This window comes from Canis aureus, chromosome 1 (genome assembly GCF_053574225.1).
Source record: "Canis aureus isolate CA01 chromosome 1, VMU_Caureus_v.1.0, whole genome shotgun sequence".
Taxonomy (NCBI): domain Eukaryota; kingdom Metazoa; phylum Chordata; class Mammalia; order Carnivora; family Canidae; genus Canis; species Canis aureus.
In genome coordinates, this window is record NC_135611.1 from 114,895,976 (window position 1) to 114,918,835 (window position 22,860).

At 50.1% G+C, this 22,860-nt stretch overlaps 1 protein-coding gene and 1 long non-coding RNA gene across 5 annotated transcripts in view; one reads left to right on the forward strand and one right to left on the reverse strand.

Moving 5' to 3' along the window:
- Window positions 1–22,860, reverse strand: part of LOC144286372 (uncharacterized) — a 38,503-nt gene that overhangs the window by 6,332 nt on the left and 9,311 nt on the right. For 2 of the 3 annotated variants that reach the window (XR_013354453.1, XR_013354455.1), the window contains exons 3-5: window positions 18,064–18,105; window positions 15,560–15,665; window positions 2,460–4,076 (exon numbers count right to left, since the gene is read on the reverse strand). This is a non-coding gene — a long non-coding RNA (uncharacterized LOC144286372). Of the gene's footprint in view, window positions 1–2,459; window positions 4,077–7,473; window positions 8,600–15,559; window positions 15,666–18,063; window positions 18,106–22,860 lie in introns of those variants that run through there. The other variant, XR_013354458.1, reaches the window with a different exon arrangement.
- On the forward strand, window positions 107–7,044 carry RINL (Ras and Rab interactor like). Of its 2 annotated transcripts, none has more exons than XM_077852571.1 (12): window positions 107–190; window positions 1,243–1,331; window positions 1,527–1,686; window positions 3,163–3,265; window positions 3,495–3,567; window positions 3,654–3,718; window positions 3,948–4,097; window positions 4,187–4,618; window positions 4,975–5,292; window positions 5,541–5,672; window positions 5,813–5,985; window positions 6,068–7,044. In XM_077852571.1, exons 2-12 carry the CDS (start codon window positions 1,282–1,284, stop codon window positions 6,122–6,124), a joined length of 1,713 nt encoding a protein of 570 aa, XP_077708697.1. In that variant the 5' UTR covers window positions 107–190; window positions 1,243–1,281; the 3' UTR covers window positions 6,125–7,044. The 2 variants fall into 2 exon arrangements, with proteins under 2 accessions (XP_077708697.1, XP_077708706.1); XM_077852580.1 differs by having other exon boundaries at window positions 1,543–1,686.

Consider the following 22,860-nt stretch of genomic DNA (forward strand, 5'->3'; position numbering starts at 1 on the left):
CTGGACTCCCAGACTACCAGAGTCCTCTCCCTCAGAGCCCCTTCACCTAAGGCCGGAGCCCCGAAAAAGAGAGGAAGGTTGATTTCAGATCCCCCCAGCCCCGCCTCTTCCCCCGCCCGCCCGGCTTCCTCTCTCTCTGGTGAGGAACACTTTCACTTCCTGCTACTCCAGGCCTCCCCTCGGAGAACAGGTAGGGGTCCCCCGGGACCTAGCCGCCGGCAGCATCACCCCCCGCAGCCTGTCTTTGGTGTCGGGCTTCTGCACCCATCCCGCCCTGCCCAGCACCGCCCGCCGCCCCCTCCACCACGTCCGGTGGGACCCAGGAGAGCATCTGCCTCCCGCCCCACCCTTCCCGCCTGCTCTCCCCTGGACGGGCACCTGCCCTTCCTAAAACCCCGGGTTCCTAAAACCCCAGCCTGATTGATTTGCTCAGCTGGCTCCTACCCGTCTCCTGTACCAGCCCAAGCAAGAACGGAAGCCCCGTGAGGGCAGGGGCCTGTTCTGCCGTCATCGTGTCCCCCGGGCACCCAGTCTGGGCCTGTGCTTATAAAGTATTTGTGAGGCGCACACCTGAATGGCCCCAGGGGTCCCACTCCTGGGACTGCTGCAGAGAAAACACTCAACATTGCCCACCTCGAGCGATCACTCACGCTAGCTAGGGCTGTGTGCCTGCTTACGAGAGTTGAGGTCCGACGGACAGAGGGACGGATGTGTTATAGGGCAAAAATAAAACGCCGACAGTAAGATCTAGGGAGCCTGTAAATGCGGGTTTTCTGAATGTTTGAAAGTGTTCATAAATAAGATGTTGGATGGGGGAGTATTTGAGGGCCCCTCTGTGGCCTGGGAAGGGGGGAGGAGGGGCTGCTGTATGAGACACGTCATATTTCCCGAGTGCCTGCTGTGGGCTGAGCGCTGTCCGGGCGCTGGGTTTTGGCGAAGTGGTTTTCCAACTGGCCCACATCTGTATTATGGCAGCACTGGTTGTCAAAATCTGAAATATTTCTGTGCCACTCGGTAAACAGCTGTCAGTTTGGGGCCTCCCTTACACCCCTGCCCTCCCTGCCAAGACACAACGGCCTCCCTTAGACACAACTGTCCAGTGACTAAAGAATTAACACCTGGCACCGCCAGGGGCCTTGGGTCCGTTCTGATCGGTCAGGGTTTGGGCTATATTGGTTGTAGACATGTTGAATATTACCCCTGGGTTGGAGCAACCTTGAGCCTTGTCTCCCTCCCTGCCAGGGGCCAGACCATGGCTTGCTGGCCTCGCGTATCCTGAAGATGGCTCAGCTGGAGGACGAGGCCCCTGCAGGCCCCATCAATGCGGAGAGGTGAGGGCTGCTGGGGCTGGGGTCTCCCCACTCCTGCCCCTGGATTCAGAAGCCCCTTCCACCCAATGCGCACCCCCCATATAGACCCTGAATCCCGTCTCATCCCTGGGCTACCCCTTCCTGCGCCTTTGACCCCGCCTTACCGTCCAACTGCGCACCTCTAACCCCTGGTCTCCTGGACCCTGCATGTCCCAGACCGATTCTGTCACAGGTGAATGGAGCGGGTGAGACCCCCGTAGGGGTCCTGGGGACCCCAGAGCCACTGCTTCGCCTGTGGAGGACATCGGGGGTGTGGCAGGTCCCAGAGCTGGACACACAGGATGCAGAAGCCCTTCTTGAGCTGTGGCCACCAGGGGTGAGTACTCACAGCCAGGGACCTTCTCTGACCTTCCCCATGCCACCGTGGATCAGCCCGGACTCTGCCGGTTCCCCGTGACCAACAACATAGACCAGGCAAACCAAAAAGGCCACCGACTGAGTCAAATAACTGAAACACCCGGAAGTAAAGGGAATTTCAGGAGGGCCTGGATCTTGAGCATGAGGGAACCTGTCCATTTCTCCCCATCCCATTTCTTGGCTTTGCTTCAGCTGTAGGGAAAGCCCAATGTTTGGGGCTTCGAGGAACGGGCAGGCGTTCTACAGTCGCTTAGGCAATCAGGCATTTATCTTTGTAAGACATTCCGAAAGGCAGCCTGGGCTCTGGCTCAGTAGCTCTAGTGACGTCAAGGCCTGCTTCTCTGCCATTCTCTTGGATTCCCTTCGCCGTTGCCCGGTGGCTGCCCCAGGTCCAAACACATGTTTGTGCTCCAGGCAGGAAGAAGAAAAAGAAGCACCAGTTGCACCAGGAAAACCAAAAGCCTTCGCAATCGATTCCATATATATGGATGGGGCCCCGGTGGCAATATTTTTTAAAGCTCACCTGGGATGGGGATCCCTGGGTGGCTCAGTGGTTTTAGCACCTGCCTTCAGCCCAGGGCCTGATCCTGGAGACCCCAGATCGAGTCCCACGTCAGGTTCCCGGCATGGAGCCTGCTTCTCCCTCTGCCTGTGTCTCTGCCTCTCTTTCTTCTCTCTGTATCTCTCATGAATAAATAAATAAAATCTTTAAAAAATAATAATAAAGCTCACCTGGGAATTATAAAAGCCAGAGGTGAGAAACACCTCCCACCTACATCATCATCCGTCTTCTCCAACTGGGCAGTTTATGCTCAGGACAAAGCTACAGTCCTGCAAGGAATAGGGGGTGGACTTGGATAAGGCCACTAGCAGGTCTACGCAGCTTCCTTCTCCAGGGGGCTCTGTCCTTGTGGTGGCAGAGATGGGTGTTCCCAGCTCACGGCCATATCCCTCAAGCTTAGCAAAGCCAGTATAAATAGATGCCTCCTTCCAAAGAAAGAGGAAGCAAAAATCTTGTGGAAGATTTCCATTGGCTGGGTTTGATTCACACGCCCATCTCTGAACCAATCACAGTGAGAAAGTACTGTCACCCTATTGGCAAGGTCAGGTCATGGGACCAACCCTAGGGCTTGAGGGGAGTTAGTCCCACACACAGGAACCAAGGGAGGGAGCAGATTTCTTTAAAGGAAGTTTGGGGTGTGGAATCCAAAGTAAGGGAAATGGATGCTGGGCAGGCCAAAGTAACAGAGATTTGTACAGATCCTCTTCAAGATGATCTTTGCTTCAGGGCACCTGGCTGGCTCAGAGTGGAGAATTCTTGGTCTTGGGGTTGTGAGTTTGGGCCCCATATTGGGTGTAGAGATTACTTAAATAAATAAAACTTAAAAAAAAAAAAAAAGCTGACCTTTGCTACCCTCGCCACCCCACCCCCTAGAGTTTCCTGGTCACAGGATACGACCCTAGCCAGGTCCTGGTGTTGAGGACAGGAGCTTCACGAGGAGAAGTCCGCACCTACCAGATCCAGAAGCTTCCTGGAGGTGAGGAGCCTACCCCCAGTTTCCAGCCCACAGCAAATTTAGTCAGCTTTGCTTCCAAAATATCTCCCAAGTGCTATTTGGTGCCATAAGTGGGATGTAGACATAAAGACACCAGAAAAGGTGGGGGCTCTAAGGGGTAGAAATTTCCCTGTGTTGAAGATCCTTTGGGGGATTGCAGGACTGAGGACTCACCTTTTCTTCCTCGCCCCTTGTTTCCCTCCACCCCCAGGTGTGTCCCTGAAATACTCTAACCTCTGCATGCCGGACCTGCCCCATCTCCTGGCCTTCCTTTCAGCCAGCAGGTACAGGTCACCCGTCAAAAGGGCTAAGGGGGATCCATCCCTAAGACATCCCACCCACACCGCAGCTTCCCCTTATCTTTTCTCAGGGATGTTTTGCCCAGAACTCTGCTCTTGCCCCCTCCCACTCGAAGGCCTGGAGACCAACACGCAGGTGAGGGGTGGCTCCCTAAGGGAGGGGGAAGCCACTTTCTGGGTTGCTTGGTCCGGGAGGGTGGCACTTCAGGGAGAGGGCTGTGGGAGGCTTGACCCCTGGGCCTGAGTGACAAAGGGCCGGGGACCAAGCCAGTAATGAGGCTGGGAATTAGGTCTCCTGGTGCCCTGAAGGAACCAGGGGCTGGCTCATTGGACGTCTGGGACGCCTCGGTTATGCTGGTGCCCAGGTCCTCTGCAGATTGGTGGTGTCCAACTCAACATGTCGGAGAGGGTGCTTTCCGTGGTGAACAAGCTCTACGTGGAGACCCACAGAGGGTGGAGGACGGAGCAGATGCCGCCAGAGACACCTCCAGAAACTGCAGAAAGACACAGATCAGGTTAGCTGGGTGGGAGAGGGCCCTGGGCCCCTGAGGGTGAGGGAGCCACTACCACTGTTCTGTGGGGCCAACTGTCTCCTCACATCCAGCCCCCAGGAACCCTGCCCCTCACAGGGTCTCGTGGGTTGAAGGCCCACTCAGCCCCGAGGTGCACCACGCTGGGCCAGCTCTGGCCAGCCTGGTGGAGGAGACAGAGAAGGAGGACAAGGATGAGAACGAGGACGAAAATGAGGCCGACTTCAGAGATGAAGAGAACGAACCGGAGGATGTGCTCACCCATCACATCCAGGCTCTGGCCAGGGCCCGGGGCAGCTACGTGGGCAGGCAGTTCCAGGGCCTGAGGGCGCGTCTCACCTCAAATACCAGAGGCCCCCACAGGCCTGGGGACGCAGCCACAGAGCTGCTGCAGGATGTGCGGCACCTCCTTACTGACCTCCAGGATCACTTATCAAAGGACCCCGACGTTAGAGCTGTTTTTGGGAGCCTGGGGCCTGGGACCCCCCAGAAGGACGACGGTCTTGGTAATAAGGAGGACTGGGAGGGAATTTATGGCCATTCCCTGAACCCACTCGGGTTCTCCTTTGCCACCTCTTGGCGCTACGTGTGTGTCCGCAGCCAACTTCTTTCCCTGCGTCTCTGCGCCTGCTGGCTTGGCCACTCGCACACCTTTGCCTGCATATAGGAGCTCCTGTTCCGCTCACTCTGCTCATCTCACACGTCCGGGCTCCCCCTTCCACACGGGTCCTCACCCACGTCTACACGTGCGGGTGGCCAGAAGCCGGGAAGGGTGGGGTCGCCCCGGGAGGGGGTCGGCGGAGGGAGGGGGGCGCGCGCAGCAGCCGGCGCCCCTTGGCTCAGCCACCCCAACCGGTCGCAGGCGCCGCGGTGGAGGCGGCCTTGTGCCGGGCGGTGCTGGCGCCGCTGAAGCCCGCCCTGTGGACGCGACTCCGCACGCTGCGGGCCGGGGAGCTGCGGCGCCTGCGGCAGCGACAAGTAGCCCTGCGGGCGGGGGCGGGGCCTCCGGGAGCCCAGGGGGCGGGGCTGGCGGGGCAGGGCCCCGCCCCCGCCCTGCGGAGCCGCATCCACGCGCGCCTGGCGCACCTCCACGCCGCCTGCGCCCCACGCCGCAAGGTGGCGCTGCTGCTGGCCGTGTGCAGTGACGTCTACGCGGGCCTGGCTCGGGGCGAGAACCAAGGTAAAGGGGGCTTCCCTGCGTCCCCCTGGATGCGCCGTAGCTTGAGGGTCGCGGGAGCCGGGTGCGGCGCGCCCGTGTGCACGTCGAGGGGAGAGGGTGGCACGCTCCGGCGGGCGGCGTGTACGCGGGCCCCGGGGATCTGGTAAGGGGCGTTTGCACCCCACCAGGTGGAAGGGTAGCCAGCGCCGCGAGGTCCTGGGGATGGCTGCGGGCGCCTGCACGCCCCCACGCACCTGTCCGTCCGCCAGAGCCGCTGGGGGCCGACGCCTTCCTGCCCGCGCTGACGGAGGAGCTGATCTGGAGTCCGCACATTGGGGAGACGCAGCTGGACGTGGAGTTTCTCATGGAGCTTTTGGATCCCGACGAGCTACGGGGAGAAGGTGGGCCCCCGCCCCGGGACGCGGGGACCCAGCCGGGGCGCCCTCGGGCCCGACGGCCTCGCCCGGCGGCAGGGGGTGGAGAGGCGGACACACTGCGGGGCCGGGCCGCGCCGACCGCCCCTTCCCGTCCCCGTCCCCAGCCGGGTACTACCTGACCACGTGGTTTGGGGCGCTGCACCACATTGCGCACTACCAGCCCGACGCGGGCCGCGCCCCCCAGGGGCTCAGCTCCGAGGCTCGCGCCTCCCTGCGCCAGTGGCACAGCCGGCGGACGCTGCACAGACAGGACAGACAGAGCCACGACGGAGCCCAGGTGACCGTCCCTCCGGACTGCGGGGGGCGGCGGGCGCTGGACCCGTTGCCTTTCTGACCCAGGCTCCTGCCCCTCCGCACAGGTCAGCCTGTCCTTTGAGGAACCGTGGGTGAGAGACCCTGTGCCCAGAGACCAGTGACGATCAGGGGTCTCAAACCCTCCTGCTCTCCAGGCAAGATTCCAGAAGCACCAGGACGGCACCGACTTCTGGTTGGTTTAGGTGCAGGGGAGTAGCCGGGGTTCCCAGGAACAGACCCACCCCTGGGCCTCTGCATTGGCTGCTCCAGCTTTCTGGAATCCCCTTTCCTGATATCCGTATTGCTCTTTCCCTCCATTCCTTGGGTCTTTAGGCAGATGTCCCCTCTCAGTGAGGCTCCCCCAATAACCCTCTGTAAAGGCCCAGCTCCTCTGACTTGACCCTCCCTGGGGTATCCACCTCCTAATCCCCAGAATCTGTGAATATGTTACCTTACATGGACAAAGGGACTTTATGTATGTGGCTAAATTAAGGATCTTGATATGGGGAAATAATTCTGGGTCATCCTGGTGACCCCGTATAATCACAGGAGGATTTAATATATGTATTAAATATATTATTTTATATTATTATATATCCTTATATAGTAATATATGTTTTTATATAAGGATATAAGAGGGAGAGACACTTGGGTGGTTCAGCAGTTGAACGTCTGCCTCTGGCTCAGGTCGTGATCCTGGGATCAAGTCCCACATCAGGCTCCCCACAGGGAGCCTGCTTCTCCCTCTGCCCATGTTTCTGTGTCTCTCATGAATAAATAAAATCTTAAAAAAAAAAAAAAAAGATATAAGAGGGAGGCAGTAGGGTCAGAGAAAGAGATGTGATTTTGCAAGGAGAGGTCAGAGTGATGTGGTTGGGAGCCAAAGTAGGCACCCTCTAGAAGCTGAAAAAGACAAGAATCGGATTTTCCCCTGGAATCTCCAGAAGACTCAGCCTTTGATTTTAGGCCCTAAGAGTACTATTTTGAACTTCTGACCTTTAGAACTGCAAGCTAATAAATTTGTGGGTGTTGACCTGCTAAATTTGTGGTAATTTGTTACAGGAGCAACAGGAAAGCAAATATACTCTCTTACCCTGACCTTTATTTTTTTCTTCCATAGAAATTATCACTTCCTAACAGACCATAAAATGTATTTATTTATTGTGTTAGTTGTCCATAGTCTCCTTCCCCTTAGGCTGTCCAACAGAAATACAATGCAAGCTGTATATGTAATTCTATATATTATTTTAGTAGCTACAGAACAAAAAATTTTAAAAACACAAGAAATTAATTTTAATAACTTATCTGATTGAGCCAAATCTATCCCAGATGTTACCACTTCAGCATGTAACCAACATCCAAAAATTAGGGGCGCCTGGCTGGCTCAGTCGGTGGAGCATGCGACTCCTGATCTTAGGGTTGTGAGCTTGAGCCCCATGTTGGGTGTAGAGATTACGTAAAAGTTAAAAAAATCCTTAACAAAATTCAAAAATTATTGCTCTATTTAATATTCTTTTTGCGTCCGTGCAAAATATTCAAAATCCAGTGCATGTTTTACATTTCAGCCCATCTCAGTTGGGACTAGTCACATTTCAAGTGCTCAAGAGCCACACAGGGCTTGGAGCTACCATTCTGGACGGTGCCACCTTAAAATGTCAGCTCCAGGAGCCCAGGGATCTCTCTTTTGTGCATGGCTATATTCTCAGTGTCTAAACAAAGGCCTGGCACACAGTAGGTGTTCAGTAAGTACTTGCTGAATGATTCAATGACAAAGTTTCTGCGGCAGGCTGAGGATGGCTGCCCAAAAGATATCCCTGTCCTAATTTCTGGAATCCAGGAACCGTTACCTTATTTGGAAAAGGGTCTTTGCAAATATTATTAATTTAAGGATTTTACAATGGGGAGACTATTCTAGATTATCTGGGGGAGGGCTCTAAATGCAATCACAGGTGTTCTTATAGAAGGAAGGCCAGAGGGAGTGCAGGCCCGATACTCTCCTAGCTCCTCCAGAAGGAGTGGAGCCTTGTCCACACCTTAACTTCACCCCAGTGATACCAATTGCAGACTTCTGGCCTCCAGAGCTGTAGGAGAAATTTCTGCTGTCTTAAGCCAGAGTCTATAGTCATTTGTCACAGCAACCACAGGAAACTTAATAATTAGTGATTCATTACTTAATATAAAAAAGAGAAAAATGGAGTAGAATTCATATCCAACCCAGGCTCACTCTAACAACGAGGGACATGCATCTAACTGATACAGGAATGAACTAGAAAACTAGGAAAACCCCTTGAGTCCATTTCCCAAAGAGATGTCCTACCACTAAAATTTCACATTTTGATTTCATAATGATTGAAATTCTGTAATATTAGATATCAAATAAAAAAGGTACCAGAAAAAAAAAAAAGGTACCAGAAGAGAGTTTTTTTGCAATTGTTTTTCAAAACCAAAAAAGCTTAAAATGGTTGCGCCAGGCAGCAAAGCAGGAAGCAGGGATGGGGGAACTGCAGGATGTGGCCTCTGATCTTCTGTTCAGACAGAACTGAGTGGGCTCGCTGGATCCTAGGAGACGTGAGGAGACCATCGTCTTCTTCAAGAACCTTCAGGGCAAGCAGGGCACCAAGAATTTCTTTGTGTCTTTCTATTATGCATTTATATATCATTTTTTATAATTGTAAAAATCAAGTAATACCAAATTTACCCTCTTAACTATTTTTAGCTAGATCTCTGTTTTTTTTTTTTGTTTTTTTTTGTTTGTTTGTTTGTTTGTTTTTCTAGATCTCTGTTTTATGTGGAATCATAGAGTCTCTTGGTGAGCTGGCATATTTCACTAAGCCTTATGTCCTCAAGGTTCATCCATGTTGTAGCATGTTATAGGATTTCTGTCTTTTTAAAGACTGAATAATGGGCAGCCTGGGTGGCTTAGCGGTTTAGAGCCGCCTTTGGCCCAGGGTGTAATCCTGGAGACCTGAGATCGAGTCCCACGTTGGGTTCCCTGCATGGAGCCTGCTTCTCCCTCTGCCTGTGTCTCTGCCTCTGTGTGTGTGTGTGTGTCACATGAATAAACAAATAAAATATTTTAAAATAAATAAATAAAAGACCGAATAATAGTCCATTGTATGTATATACTACATTTTGTTCATCCAATCATCTTTCTATAGAGAGTTGGGTTGCTTCCACCCATTGGTTATTGTGAATAACACCCCGATGAACGACCCGATGCAAACATTTTTTCAAGATTCTTCTCTCATTTCTATTAGATACATACCCAGAAGTAGAATGGCCAGATCATATGGTAATTTTGTGTCTAATTTTTTGAGGAATCTTAGACTGTTTTCCATTGGAACTGTCCCATTTACATGCCCACCAATGAACCACAGAGTTCTGATTTCTCCACGTCCTTGGGAACACTTTTTTTTTTTTTTAATGGTAGCCATCCTAAGGAGCATGAGATGGTATCTCATTGTAGTTTTGATTTGCATTGGTGAGATGAACATCCTTTCATGCACTCATTGGCCATTCATATATCTTCTTTGGAGAAATATCTATTCAAGCCCTTTGCCTATTTTTAAATTGGGTTATTTTGGGCTTTTGTTGTTGAGTTGTAGACGTTCTTTATTTATATTCTGGATGTGTATGTCTTGTGGGCAGTCCCAGTTTCTGGATTTCCTCAGTAGATTCCAGTCCTGTAGTTACGGGAAGTATACCCTGAAGGTAGACACTGTGTCCTTCTCCGCACATCCCATTAGGGGCCCTATGACCAGCGATGTGAACTGCGCCCATGGAGTTAAAGGCTGTATTAGTTTGATCAAGGTGCCATAGAAGAAAACCACAGAGTGGATAAAGAACAGAAATTTGGTTTCTCACAGTTCTGGAGGCCACAAGTCCAAGATCAGGACCTCGGCAGGTTTGGTTTCCTCTGAGGCTTCTCTCCTTGGCTTGTAAATGGCCATTCTCTCCTTTTGTCTTCACATGGCCTTCCCTTTGTGCCTCTCTGCATCCTAATCTCTTCTTTCAAAAAGTTTTAAGCATTTACTTATTTATTTATTAAATTGAAGTACAGTTGACACCCAGTGTTACATTAGTTCTCAATCTCTTCCTGTAAGGACACCCTTCATAGTGCACAAGGGCCACCCATGTGATTTCATTTTAACTTAATCACTTCTTTATTTATTTTTTTTCTTTCTAAGATTTTGTTTATTTGAGTGAGGGAGAGCCAGAGAGACAGAACAAGTTGGGGAGAGGACAGGAGGGGCAGGGAGACTGCGTGCTGAGTGGGGAGCCCCACATGGGGCTTGATCCCAGAACCCTGAGATCATGACCTGAGCTGAAGGCAGATATTTAACCAACTGTGCCACCCAGGTGCCCCTAACTTAGTCACCCTTTTAAAGGCCCTTGCTCCAGACTTAATCATATTCTAAGAAACTGAGGGTTAGTTAGGACTTCAACCTATGAATTTGGAGGGGAGGGTCACAATTCTGTCCATACTGGAGGTGACTGTCAGATTCCCCCACCTTTTTTTTTTTAAGATTTGATTTATTTACTCATGAGAGGCACAGACACAGGCAGAGGAAGAAAGCAGGCTCCATGCAGGGAGCCCGACATGGCACTCGATCCCGGATCTCCAGGATCACACCCCAGGCCAAAGGCGGTGCTAAACTACTGAGCCACCGGTGCTGCCAGGATCTCCTCCTTTTGAATTATGGTGTCATCTGTGGGTGGTGCCCTGAGACCCTGTGAAGAACCTGTCCCTGACTGCCTTTCACCCAGTGCTCTTGGTACCTTTTCTTGGTTTTTGCTGAGTCATTGGGTTTATTCATACTACGTGTTCTATTTATGGCAAGTGATAGTGGTTTTCCACCTCCTAGTGTGAAGTGATATTTCCTGGGTTTTCTTTTTAAGATTATTTATTTATTTATTTATTTGAGAGTGAGCATAAGTGGGGAGGGGCAGAGGGAAAGGGAGAAGCAGACTCCTTCCTGAGCAGGGAGCCCAACGTGGGTCTCGATCCCAGGACCCTGGGACCATGACCCGAGCTGAAGGCAGATGCTTAACCAACAGAGCCATCCAGATGCCCCCTGACATTTCTTATTTAAATAAACGTGTTGAGTGTAAAAAAAAAAAAAAAAAAAAAAAATCTGAGCTGATTTCAAGAAAAGTATCCAGTAGCTAAGTATACGAGTGATGCGTGGATATGTGGCAAAGTATGGGAAAGTGAAACGCAAAAGGTGGGTGTTTGGGATATTGCTGGCTGAGGACTATGGGGTCACACCCAGCATCTTGTTCACTCTGGAGCTCTGGGTTTTGTGCTGGATGCCTCCTCTTGTGGTCCCATTCCCATGGTGTCCCAAACTGGCCAGAGCATCTCCCCCAATCCTGCTCCTCCTTCTAGTACCCATTACAGGGGGCCCTCATGATCTCCCCAGTCCCTAGGCTAGAGCCCTGAGCCCTGGACACCTGCCTCCTCCATTCTCATGCTCCCCCATTCTCCCCTTCCATGGCCTCATCCTGGTCCAGCCCAACCTCCACTGCCTCCTGGTTCACAGTCCAGGGGATCCCCTCCAATCCCCCACTCACATGGCAGCAGAAGGAAATTTTATTTTATTTTATGTTAAGAGTTTACTTTTAAGTGATCTCTGTACCCAACATGGGGCTTAGACTCACAACCCCGAGATCAAGAATCTCACACTCCACCTCCTGAGCCAGCCAGGTGCCCTGCAGTTCTAATTTTGGTGGAGTCCAATTTAGTGTTCTTTTGCTGCCTGTTCTTTTGGTGCCACATCCAAGAAATCATTGCCAAATCCTATGTCATGAAGCTTTCCCCTATTTTTTCTTCTAAGGGTCTTATAGTTTGACTTCTGACATTTAGGTCTTTGGTTCATTTTAGGTTCATTTTTGTATGTGGTTTGGATAAGGGTCTTGACTCTTTTGCATGCGGATATCCATTGAATTTTCCCAGCACCATCATTTAAAAGACTGCCTTCCTCCCATTGAATGAGCTGGGCACGCTTGTCAAAAATCATCCAATCTTGGGGGTGCCTGGGTGGCGCAGTCAGTTAAGTGAGCTGCTCCTGGTTTTGACTGGGCTCATGATTTCAGGGTCTTGAGATCAAGCCCTGCTTGGGGCTTCATGCTCAGCATGGAGTCGGCTTGGGATTCTCTGTCCCTCTACCTCTCACCCTCTCACTCGGGCTCTCTCTCTCTTTCTCAAATAAATGAATAAACCTTTATTTTAAAAAAATCATTTCACCTTATACGCAAAGGTTTATTTTTGGAATTTGTGTTTTTAACAAGTTGCTGCTGAGAACCATTGATACATATATAGCAGATTAAAAATAAAACAGGAAGGGAGGCTGTACTTTTTGAGAAGTCACAGAGAGGGTGACACCTGAACAAAACTTTGCCAGAAGCATGAGTCACAGGCATGAGAGTCAGGGGCATGCAAGTCAGAGGCACACATTAGGGGAAGATGTTCCAGGCAGAGAAAAGCCAGGCAAAAGCCCTGCAGTGGGTGCGTGCCTGGCAGGTGGGGGAACAGTGAGGAGGCAAGAATTCTTGAGACGTCCTTGGTGCAAAAAGGTGGTTTTATAAAAGCACAGGGACAGGACCTGTGGGCAGGAAGAGCTGCACTGGGGTCGTGAGGAGTGGCCCCTTATATACTTTCAAGTTGGGAGGGGGTTAGGGAGAGCACAAACCTCCAAGGTATTTTGGAAGCAAGGTTTCCAGGACCCTGAGGGGGCTGGCTATTGTTAGGAAAAGATCATTTATTACTGTTTGGTAAAAACTCAATCGTGAGACCCTTCAGATCTCTATCAGCGGGTCAAATGCTTGGAGGATGGTTGCCAACATGTATCTTCAGGGGTAGAGATAAAGGAAGTGTCCAACAGAACTTTTATATGTTAAAGGAGACTTACAGGATCCTGGGGGGTTGGGATAATGCGAAGCTAAGGTTGCCTTTTGCCTTTATTTTATTTTTTTTAATTTTTATTTATTTATGATAGTCACACAGAGAGAGAGAGGCAGAGACACAGGCAGAGGGAGAAGCAGGCTCCATGCAGGGAGCCCGACGTGGGATTCGATCCCGGGTCTCCAGGATCGCGCCCTGGGCCGAAGGCAGGGGCCAAACCGCTGCGCCACCCAGGGATCCCTGCCTTTTGCCTTTAGCAGAGGATTCACATCAAGGCAGCAGAGTTCCTAGAAGAATGTCACTCTGCCTGTTTCAAGGACTTGTCAGGGGACAGGAAATAATAAGGAAATTTAATTTTTTTTTCTTTTGACTTGGTTTCCCACATCAAAAACGAGGCACTGCATGACACCCATTGAGGAACACTGTGTGTTTTGCCTATATATTCTCTGGCCACCCCAACGTGATAATGCCTAATGCCTCAGGGCTTGCGTGCCTGTTTTAGGACATCATCCAGAGGATGTGACCGCCGGTTGACCCATGAGCTGGACTCAGGCCATCAGAGGCTCCTCCCTCCCTCCCCTGACCATGGAATGTCTTTCTGCCCACTGTTCCCACACCCGGGGCTGCTCCAAGGACATAGCCCCGCCAGAGGAAGGTGTTGTTGAGACCATCTGGCTCAATATAAACTTTAAAATTCTGGTGGGTGTGTGGGAGACCCATTCATCTTGTGGCGCCCGAGACAAGCCTTGTAAATAAGTTCCCTTGCTTATTAAACCTGCCACCTACCAATCTGGAACAGTCTGGCTCTTTCTTTGGTCCCTCCTTGTCCTCTGTGTATGGGGCCAGTTGGCAAACTGGCAATTAAGGAATCAGCTAGGAGACCAAAGAAATGGGCCTTCGGAAAGGCACACCTGCAAGGAAACTCTCCAGTTGGCCATAGGCCTCTGGGTGCAGAAGGGAGCCCCAGGAGTTAGATGTTTGGGGACTCCCACACAAGTATGGGGACACCCCCAAGATGCTGGCCATTTTGATGCACCTGAGGAACTACACAAGGCACACACTGCAGGGCAGGGAAGCGCATGGCTATGACAGGGGGTGTCCCCTACTGGGGGCAGTTTGGCCGGCCACCCCAGGCTGCAGCTTGACCTAGGGAATCGGAAGAACTGAATTCAGGAAAAAGACATGCGGTTTCCATTACTCTGCTAGCTTCAGGGCTCACAGCACAGTGGGAGAACGTAACAATAAGTTGCAGACCTTATCATGCCCTTTTGCAAAGCTAGGAGGGCACAAATAGCCCCAGATTAAGATCCGAGCGCCTGTATGAAGCCTGATTAGGACGCTAACAGGTACAGTCCCTGCGAAAGCGATGAGGATGCCCTAGTGCCTGACAATGAGATGGACCGCGGGCCCCATGCTGTTGGAGCCTTGATACAAAGGAAAAATTTATTTTAAAAAAATTATATTTGAGAGAGAAAGAGAGAAAGCATGAGCAGGGGAAGGAGCAGAGAGAGGGGCAGGCTCCCCACTGAGCAGGAGCCCAATGCAGGGCTCCATGCAGGACTCGATCCCAGGACCCTGAGATCCTTACCTGAGCCCAAGGCAGGCAGACACTTAACCGACTGAGCTACCCAGGCAGCCCCAAAGGAAAAATTTAAATAGCGATCACCCTAGACCGCTGATAATGAAGAAATATGTCCCAAAACTCCTAGGAGAAAACTAGCATTTTTTCTGTCCCTTGAAGATGTCAATCTTATGCCTTTGAAATATAAACACTGCCCATGATAGCCTGAAACTGAGGAGGGAAACGGGGGGGAAGAGGGTTTTCAGAATATAGACTGCTGAGGGCGCCTGGCCGGCTGGGTTGGTGGAGCTAAACTCTTGATCTTGGGGTTATAGGTTCAAGCTCTACCTTGGGTGTCAAGATTTCTTAAAAATAAAATTAAAATAAAATAAAAAAATAAAATAAAATAAAATAAACAGATGGGGGTGTCTGGGTGGCTGAGTCGGTTAAGTGTCTGCCTTCGGCTCAGGTCATGATCCCAGAATCCTGGGATTGAGTCCTGCATCAGGCTCCCTGCTCAGCGGGGAGTCTGCTTCTCCCTCTCTCTCTGCCCCTTTCCCTCTATTCATGTTCTCGCTTGCTCTGCTCTGCTCTCTCTCTCTCTCTCAAATAAATAAATAAATAAATAATCTTTAAAAAAATAAAATAGAAGGGATCCCTGGGTGGCTCAGTGGTTTAGTGCCTGCCTTTGGCCCAGAGCGTGATCCTGGAGTCCCAGGATCGAGTCCCACATCCGGCTCCTGGCGTGGAGCCTGCTTCTCCCTCTGCCTGTGTCTCTGCCTCTCTCTATCATGAATAAATAAATAAAATCATTTAAAAAGTAGAATTAAATAAAATATAGACTGCTGTAGAAGTTCCCTCACAGAAAATTTAGTCCACAACTTCCAGAAGATTACAGGTCAAGGGCTAAAGCTTTGGAATGAAAGCGTGGGGTCTCTGCGTCTGCCTGTATGTTTATGCACATCTGTAGATGTATGTTATGGATATGTGATGTTTTTCTACCTCCAGGGGTATTGCCAAAATTAATTTGTAAAAGAGCTCTATTTAATTGGCTTAAAGAAAAATACGCTTTAGTATTAGCAGTGTACTTACATAAAAGTAAAGTGTGATTTTCTTTCATCTGCTAAAAGGACAGTTTTCTTGGACCATTGGTCTGTTCTTGATGAGATTATGAGAGGCTTTTCCAGACGTAGGTAATCTGCCTAGAAAACAGATTCCGTTTTATCAAAACAACCTCCCATGCTCCCTGTCATCTTTATCAGGTCTTTGGTTGCTTAAGAAAACTGATTCTTCTCTATTAAAAGAGCTAAGTATTTTTACAACTATGGGACTTACTGTATTGGCCTGTGAAGTCTTTCATTGTCTCTCTGGTTAAATGAATAACTAAGGATTGTTTCGCAGTGACCTATGATCCTATTTAATCAAGTGTTTTAAAACCTTTTGATATTTTTGACAAACTTCCCCCCAAATCATATCTAAAGCAAGGCTTGTTAACCTCAAACTAACTCTGGGATTTTCCAGACAAAATATCAAAGGACGTGTTCTCTCTCCTTATAAAAGGGAGCTATTAAACTAATTAGGTTTATTTTATGTTTTAAATTACATGGGAGGGGGACGCAGCTGGCTCTGTCAGTAGAGCATGTGACTCTTGATCTTGGGGTTCTGGTATAGAGATTACTTAAAAATAAAATCTTTAGCTCGCTCTCTCTCTCTCTCTCTGTCTTTAATAAATAAATAAAATCTTAAAATAAATAAATAAAACAAAATCTTTCGGGGCACCTGGGTGACTCAGTCAGTTAAATGTCTGACTCTTGATTTTGGCTCAGGTAATGATCTCGGGGTCATGGGATCAAGCCCTGCATAGGGCTCCATACTCAGCAGGGACCCCTCCCTCAACTCTTGGGTGTGCATTCTCTCTTTCAAAAAAATTTTAAAATCTTGAGGCACCTGGGTGACTCAGTCAGTTAAGCATCTGCCTTTGCTCAGGGCATGATCCCAGAGTCCTAGGATTGAGCCCCGCATCTAGCTCTCTGCTGGATGAGGAGCCTGCTTCTCCCTCTGCCTCTGCCTGCCTCTTTGCCTGCTTGTGTTCTTTCTCTCTCTGTCAAATAAATAAATAAAATCTTTAAAAAATTTTTTAATATTAAAAAATAATAAAAATAAATTACATGAGAAACAATGCAAATAAGAAGTGATGCTAAACCTTTTTTATATTCTTATGAAATTTCTAAAAATCTGATATGTCCTAGTATAGTGTTATCAGTTTATTTTAAAATGTAGGTCACAGGGCAGCCCGGGTGGCTCAGTGGTTTAGCGCCGCCTTCAGTCCAGGGTGTGATCCTGGGGACCTGGGATCGAGTCCCATGTTAGGCTCCCTGCATGGAGCCTGCTTCTCCCTCTGCTTGGGTCTCTGCCTCTCTCTGTGTCTCTCATAACTAACTAAATAAAATCTTTAAAAAAATAAATAGATAAAATGTAGGTCACAGAAACAACCAAATTTCTTTGTCAATTGCATTATAACTCTCATCAGATCTTTACCAGTGCTTCTTTTAAGGTTTTTTATCATTTACAGTTACTGTTTTGCTCCGATGCTTTGGTGAAAGTGTTCCTGAAAAAATACTTTGTTTTTTGTTTTTTGTTTTTTTTTTTTCAAGGATATTCTTTGGAAAGACTCTAACCAGTACAGGGGGATGTTGTTGTTGTTGGTTGGTTGGTTGGTTTAAATTTTTTTAAAGGGATCCCTGGGTGGCGCAGCGGTTTGGCGCCTGCCTTTGGCCCAGGGCGTGATCCTGGAGACCCGGGATCGAATCCCACGTCGGGCTCCCGGTGCATGGAGCCTGCTTCTCCCTCTGCCTATGTCTCTGCCTCTCTCTCTCTCTCTCTCTCTCTGTGACTATCATAAATAAATAAAATCTTTAAAAAAAATAGAAAAAAATTCATGAGAGACACAGAGAAAGAGAGAGGCAGAGACCCAGGCAGAGGGAGAAGCAGGCTCCACGCAGGGAGCCTGACATGGGACTTGATCCCGGGTCTCCAGGACTCCTAGGCTGAAGGCAGCACTAAACGGCTGCACCACCCGGGCTGCCCTGTTTTTTAATTTTTTTTTAAGATTTTATTTATTTATTCATGAGATACACAGAGAGAGAGGCAGAGATATAGGCAGAGGGAGAAGCAGGCTCCCCGAGGGGAGCCTGATGCGAGACTCAAACTGGATACCAGGACCCTAGGATCATGCCCTGAGCCTAAGGCAGATGCTTAACCACTGAGCCACCCAGGTGTCCCTGTTGTTTGTTTTTTAAAGTAGGTTCCACGTGGAGCCCAACACAGGGTGTGAACTCACAACCCTGAGTTCAAGACCTGACCTGCGATCAAGAGTCAGATGTTTAACCAACTGAGTCACACAGGTGCCCTGCCTGGCAAGTGCAGGTTTCCGATAAGTATGATCAATTTGCCTTTATGTGGGAGGGACAATGGACCTCAGCTACCTCCAGAGCCCCCAAATATGTCATGAGATGGTAGCCAGAGATCTGTTCCTGTTTTCCTTCACACCAGGAAAATGGGCCCATTACACTGATATAATGTTAACACGAGAAGACTTGCCTCTGCTGCAGGACTCCGTGTAGACTTCGCTGGAACATCTGCAAGGGAGAGGATGCGTGGTGAACCCACAGAAAATTCAAGGCCCAGGCACCACTGAAACATTTCAGGGAGTTATTTTAAGATGCACATTGTCGCACAAGCTGTGATTGTTGAGATGCCAGCTATCCGACCGGTAAGAACATGAAAGAGGTGCTAGCCTCTGTGGGGTGTTGGGGTTTCTCGAGAGATCTATTCCCCCCTGGCACAATGCCTCCATTCCTTGTACCACCTGGTAAAGAAAGGGCACAAGGGGGCTCGGGATCAGAGCAGGAGGCCACCTTTGAGAAGTCAAAAATGCTGGTGGGGCAGAGTAAAGCTTGGGCATCTCCCAAAGGCTACCGTTTGTGTTAGATGATCCAGGGCTCCAGAAGGTATGGCTTGGGCACTATGGCAAAGACAACAGAAGGAGACAGTACCCTTAGGATTTGGGTCCCAGCTCTGGAAGGGGGCGGAAACCCGATATAGCCCCACAGAGCAATAGCTCCCAGCAGTGTACACAGCGTTCCTCCGAGGAGAGCCTCTCATGAAGGAATGGAGTATCGTCTTGATAAGAACTTCCTGTCTTATCAAAGGGAAATTTGAGGATATGTCTCATCGACCCACTTCTGTCATAACTCAGACTCCCACTTTGACTAAGTGGCATGCCTATTTGCAGCAGAGAAGCGCGCTGTCCGCCGCCCCACTGTCTCTAGAAGGGCAGGTGCTACTAGGGCCTGCAGAGTGTGTAAATCCTGCAAATGCACCACGCCTGTTCCCGCCGGTGGCCCCCACAGAGGGGGTGGGCGAAACTCCTGCTGGTGCCTGGAAACGCGAACAAACAGCGGTAGCCAGTGGGCTGAACTCGGAGCGGTTTGGCTGATGATCACTCCTGAGCCTTGGCTGCTCCCCTTTTGCCCTGACAGCTGGGCCGTTCTAAAGGGATGAGCCCTGTGGCTCGGACAACAGGGAGCCGAGGTGTGGATAGATGATCATGAATAAGTCATGTGGGGTCAGGATATGCGGAAAGACATTTGGGGTTACCTGTAAGAGCCTGAGGTGTCCTCGTCTTCCCATTCAGTGGCTTATAAGACACTGACACTCCTTGGCAAGCGAGAAGCATAGAAAGAGTGACCACCGGAGCGCCCAGGTGGAGGGCCTATTGCCAGGGGGGCCAGACTGCCTTTGAAATACAGTGACTTGGGACACCTGGGTGGCTCAGCGGTTGGGCTTCTGCCTTCGGCTCAGAGTGTGATCCCGGGATCTGGGATCGGGTCCCACATTGGGCTCCCTGTGAGGAGCCTGCTTCTCCCTCTGCCTGTGTCTCTGCCTCTCTCTCTCTCTCTGTGTCTCTCATGAATGAATAAATAAATCTTAAAAAAAAAAAAGAAAAAATGAAAGAAAGAAAGACAGTGACTCGCTTAATGCTGTAAAATCATGTCCTGTGTGTCCTCAATAATGCCCAAAGTAAGGGCCAAAGGAGTCTGGGGTCATCCACCAGAGTTTCCAACTACTGAGGGATTGGCCAACGGATTATATTGACCTCCTTCCTCTGTGTGAGGGTTCTAAAGTCCTTTGTGTGGACACAGCATCTGGCCTAACCCAAACTTTCCCTTATCACTGTGCAAACCAGGGGGCCACCAACAGGGAGATTAGAGAAGCTCGGTAGCATGTACAGATACCCTCGTAGGCTAACCAATGATCAGGAGTCACGTTTCGAAGAGCACGACATACAAGATAGAGCAAAAGAGCAGGACATTGAATGGAGGTCCCCTCTCCCTTATAACCCACAAGCAGCAGGGTAGTGGAAAGGAAAAGTGGAATATTAGAGCAGCAGATTAGGTTACTAACAGGTAGGGATCCCTGGGTGGCGCAGCGGTTTGGCGCCTGCCTTTGGCCCGGGGCGCGATCCTGGAGTCCCGGGATCGAATCCCACGTCGGGCTCCCGGTGCATGGAGCCTGCTTCTCCCTCTGCCTGTGTCTCTGCCTCTCTCTCCCTCTCTCTGTGTGACTATCATAAATAAATAAAAATTTAAAAAAAAAAAAAAAGGTTACTAACAGGTAAAGCCACCCGGGCTGGATGGACTGCAGTACCCTCCCAGGCTTTAATACTTTTTATTTTATTTTATTTTATTTTATTTTATTTTATTTTATTTTATTTTATTTTATTTTATTTTATTTTACAGAGAAAGAGAGCACAAGCAAGGGGAGTGGCAGGCAGAGGGAGAAGGAGAAGCAGGTTCTCTGCTGAGCAGGGAGCCTGACACAGGGCTCGATCCCAGGACCCTGGGATCATGACCTGAGCTAAAGGCAGATGCTTAACCAACTGAGCCACCCAGGTGCCCTGTTTTGTTTTTTATAGATTCATTTATTTTTATTTGAGAGAGAGAGAGAGTGAGCACATGAGCAGGGGAGGAAGAGCTGAGGAGAGAGAACTTCAAGCAGACTCCATACCCAACACAGAGCCCGACATGGGGCTCGATCCCAGGACCCTGAGATCATGACCTGAGCTGTAATCAAGAGTTAGATGCTTAACTGACTGGGCCACCAAGGTGCCCCATTGCATTTGAGTGAATGATCACCCAGGAGGACTTTTTGCCCCAAATGCCAGACTGGACATCCCCGCTGAGATACCCAACAGGGCATGGAAGTCATGGGAAACAGCCATTGCCCCAACTCCCAATGCAGATCAACATGCTTTGCTACTGAGAACACCAAGCCCCGTCACACCTGAGACAGGCATTATCTACTGGAATTTGCAATAAGCCAGCCCCCCAGGATGGGGGAGTTACTCCGCACCCCTGAGCGAGTGGGAATTACCCAGTCTCCACTGAGTCCCATCGTCCTGCTGCAAACGGGACTTGTTGAAATGCATTATACCTGGAATGGGACACACACGATTCACTGAGAGAGGGGAGGAAGTGGGGGTCCTGGTCAGGCATGTGCAGCCCCCAATCCCCAGTCCATCTCCTCACACCTGACTGGCCTGCCGTGCCCTCCCCACCCCAGCCAGGTCAAGTTCCTAAAACTGCCAATCTCCCTCTCCTTGAGGCCAGGTGGGCACATTCTTTTCACTGGAACCATGGTTTGGCTCTATCTTTGTTCCCCCTGTTGGCCTGGAGGACATTATGGCACACATAGAAGCCCTTGTTCAAGTAGCCCAGGAAGCCCTGAGTGATAGTCAACAGAGCCCACCTTTACGCTACACCAAAACCCCTCCAATGAAGAAAGCTGTCCCCCCAAAATAGCACAGCTCTGGGCATTATCACTACTTGGCAAGGACACCCGTGTCATTACCCAAACACAATGTTGTGCACTCCCACCTGATGAGGCAGCTAATGCATCATCTTTATTAAATGATACAGGGATACAAGTGAATATTTTGAGCAATCTCCCCCACCCCCGGGGACTTAATACATCAGTGGCTCAGATCATGGGACTCTTTTTTTTTTTTTTTTTTTTTTTTAGATATTATTTATTTATTCATGAGAGACGCAGAGAGAAAGAGAGAAAGAGGCAGAGACAGAAGCAGGCTCCACGCAGGGAGCCTGATGTGGGACTCGATCCCGGGTCTCCAAGATCACGCCCCGAGCTGAAGGCAGGCGCTAAACCGCTGAGCCACCCAGGCGTCCCTGATCATGGGACTCTTGGTAGAAAAACTGTTAGTTATTTTAGGAATCATTGTCTTCATCTGTGTTCTCTCTTCCACATGTCCTATTGCTGCTGTACTACCCGCCTCCGATGAGCCACCAAACGAGCCACCGCTGCGCCAGTGGAACTCCATGCCGGCCGCTCAGGGCGCATTGTGCAAGGGGGTGTGTAAGATTGAAAGAGCTGGCCAGGGGGGAGGAGTACTGGGGGACATCATCCAGAGGACGTGACTGCCTGTTGACCCGCGAGCTGGACTCAGGCCATCAGAGGCTCCTCCCTCCATCCCCTGACCATGGAATGTCCTTCTGCCCACCGTTCCCACACGGGGGGCTGCTCCAAGGACATAGCCCCGCCAGAGGAAGGTGTTGTCACCATCGGGCTGGTAACCGAGCCCAGTTAAGGCCTCCATATACACTTTAAGATTCTGGTGGGTGGGTGGGGAGACCCATTCACCTTGCAGCGCCCAAGACAAGCCTTGTATGTAAGCTCCCTTGCTTATTAAACCTTCCACCCACTGACCTGGAGCGGTCTGGCTCTTTCTTCGATCTCTCCTCGTCTTCTGTGTACAGGGGTCAGTTTGCAAACCAGCAATGCCACAACCTCGGGCAGTAAAGATTGCATGATCCCCATTCCCTTTTTATAGGGTGAGACTCAGAGATAAGAGGCCCTGCCTGGGGGCAGCCCTGGTGGCTCAGTGGTTTAGCGCACCGTTCAGCCCATGGTGGGATCCTGGAGACCCAGGATCGAGTCCCCAGTCGGGCTCCCTGCGTGGAGCCTGCTTCTCCATCTCCTTCTGTCTCTGCCTCTCTCTCTGTATCTCTCATAAATAGATAAAATCTTTAAAAAAAAAAAAAAAAGAGGCCCTGCCTGAGGCCACACAGTTAGGAAATGGGGCAATCGGGATTTGGATCCCAGTCCATCTATCTCCTGTCTCCTGAGCGCCTGTGTGATCCCAATCTCTAAACCCCCACTGAGAGAGGATGAAGTCAAACCTCAGCTCCCTGAGGACAGGAGTTTTGTGTGCCTTGTTCACAGCTTAATTCACAGTGCCTAGAACGGGGCCTGGCACAGAGTAGTGCCTAATAAATGCGTGTCAAGGGACGCCCGAGTGGTTCAATGCTTGAGCA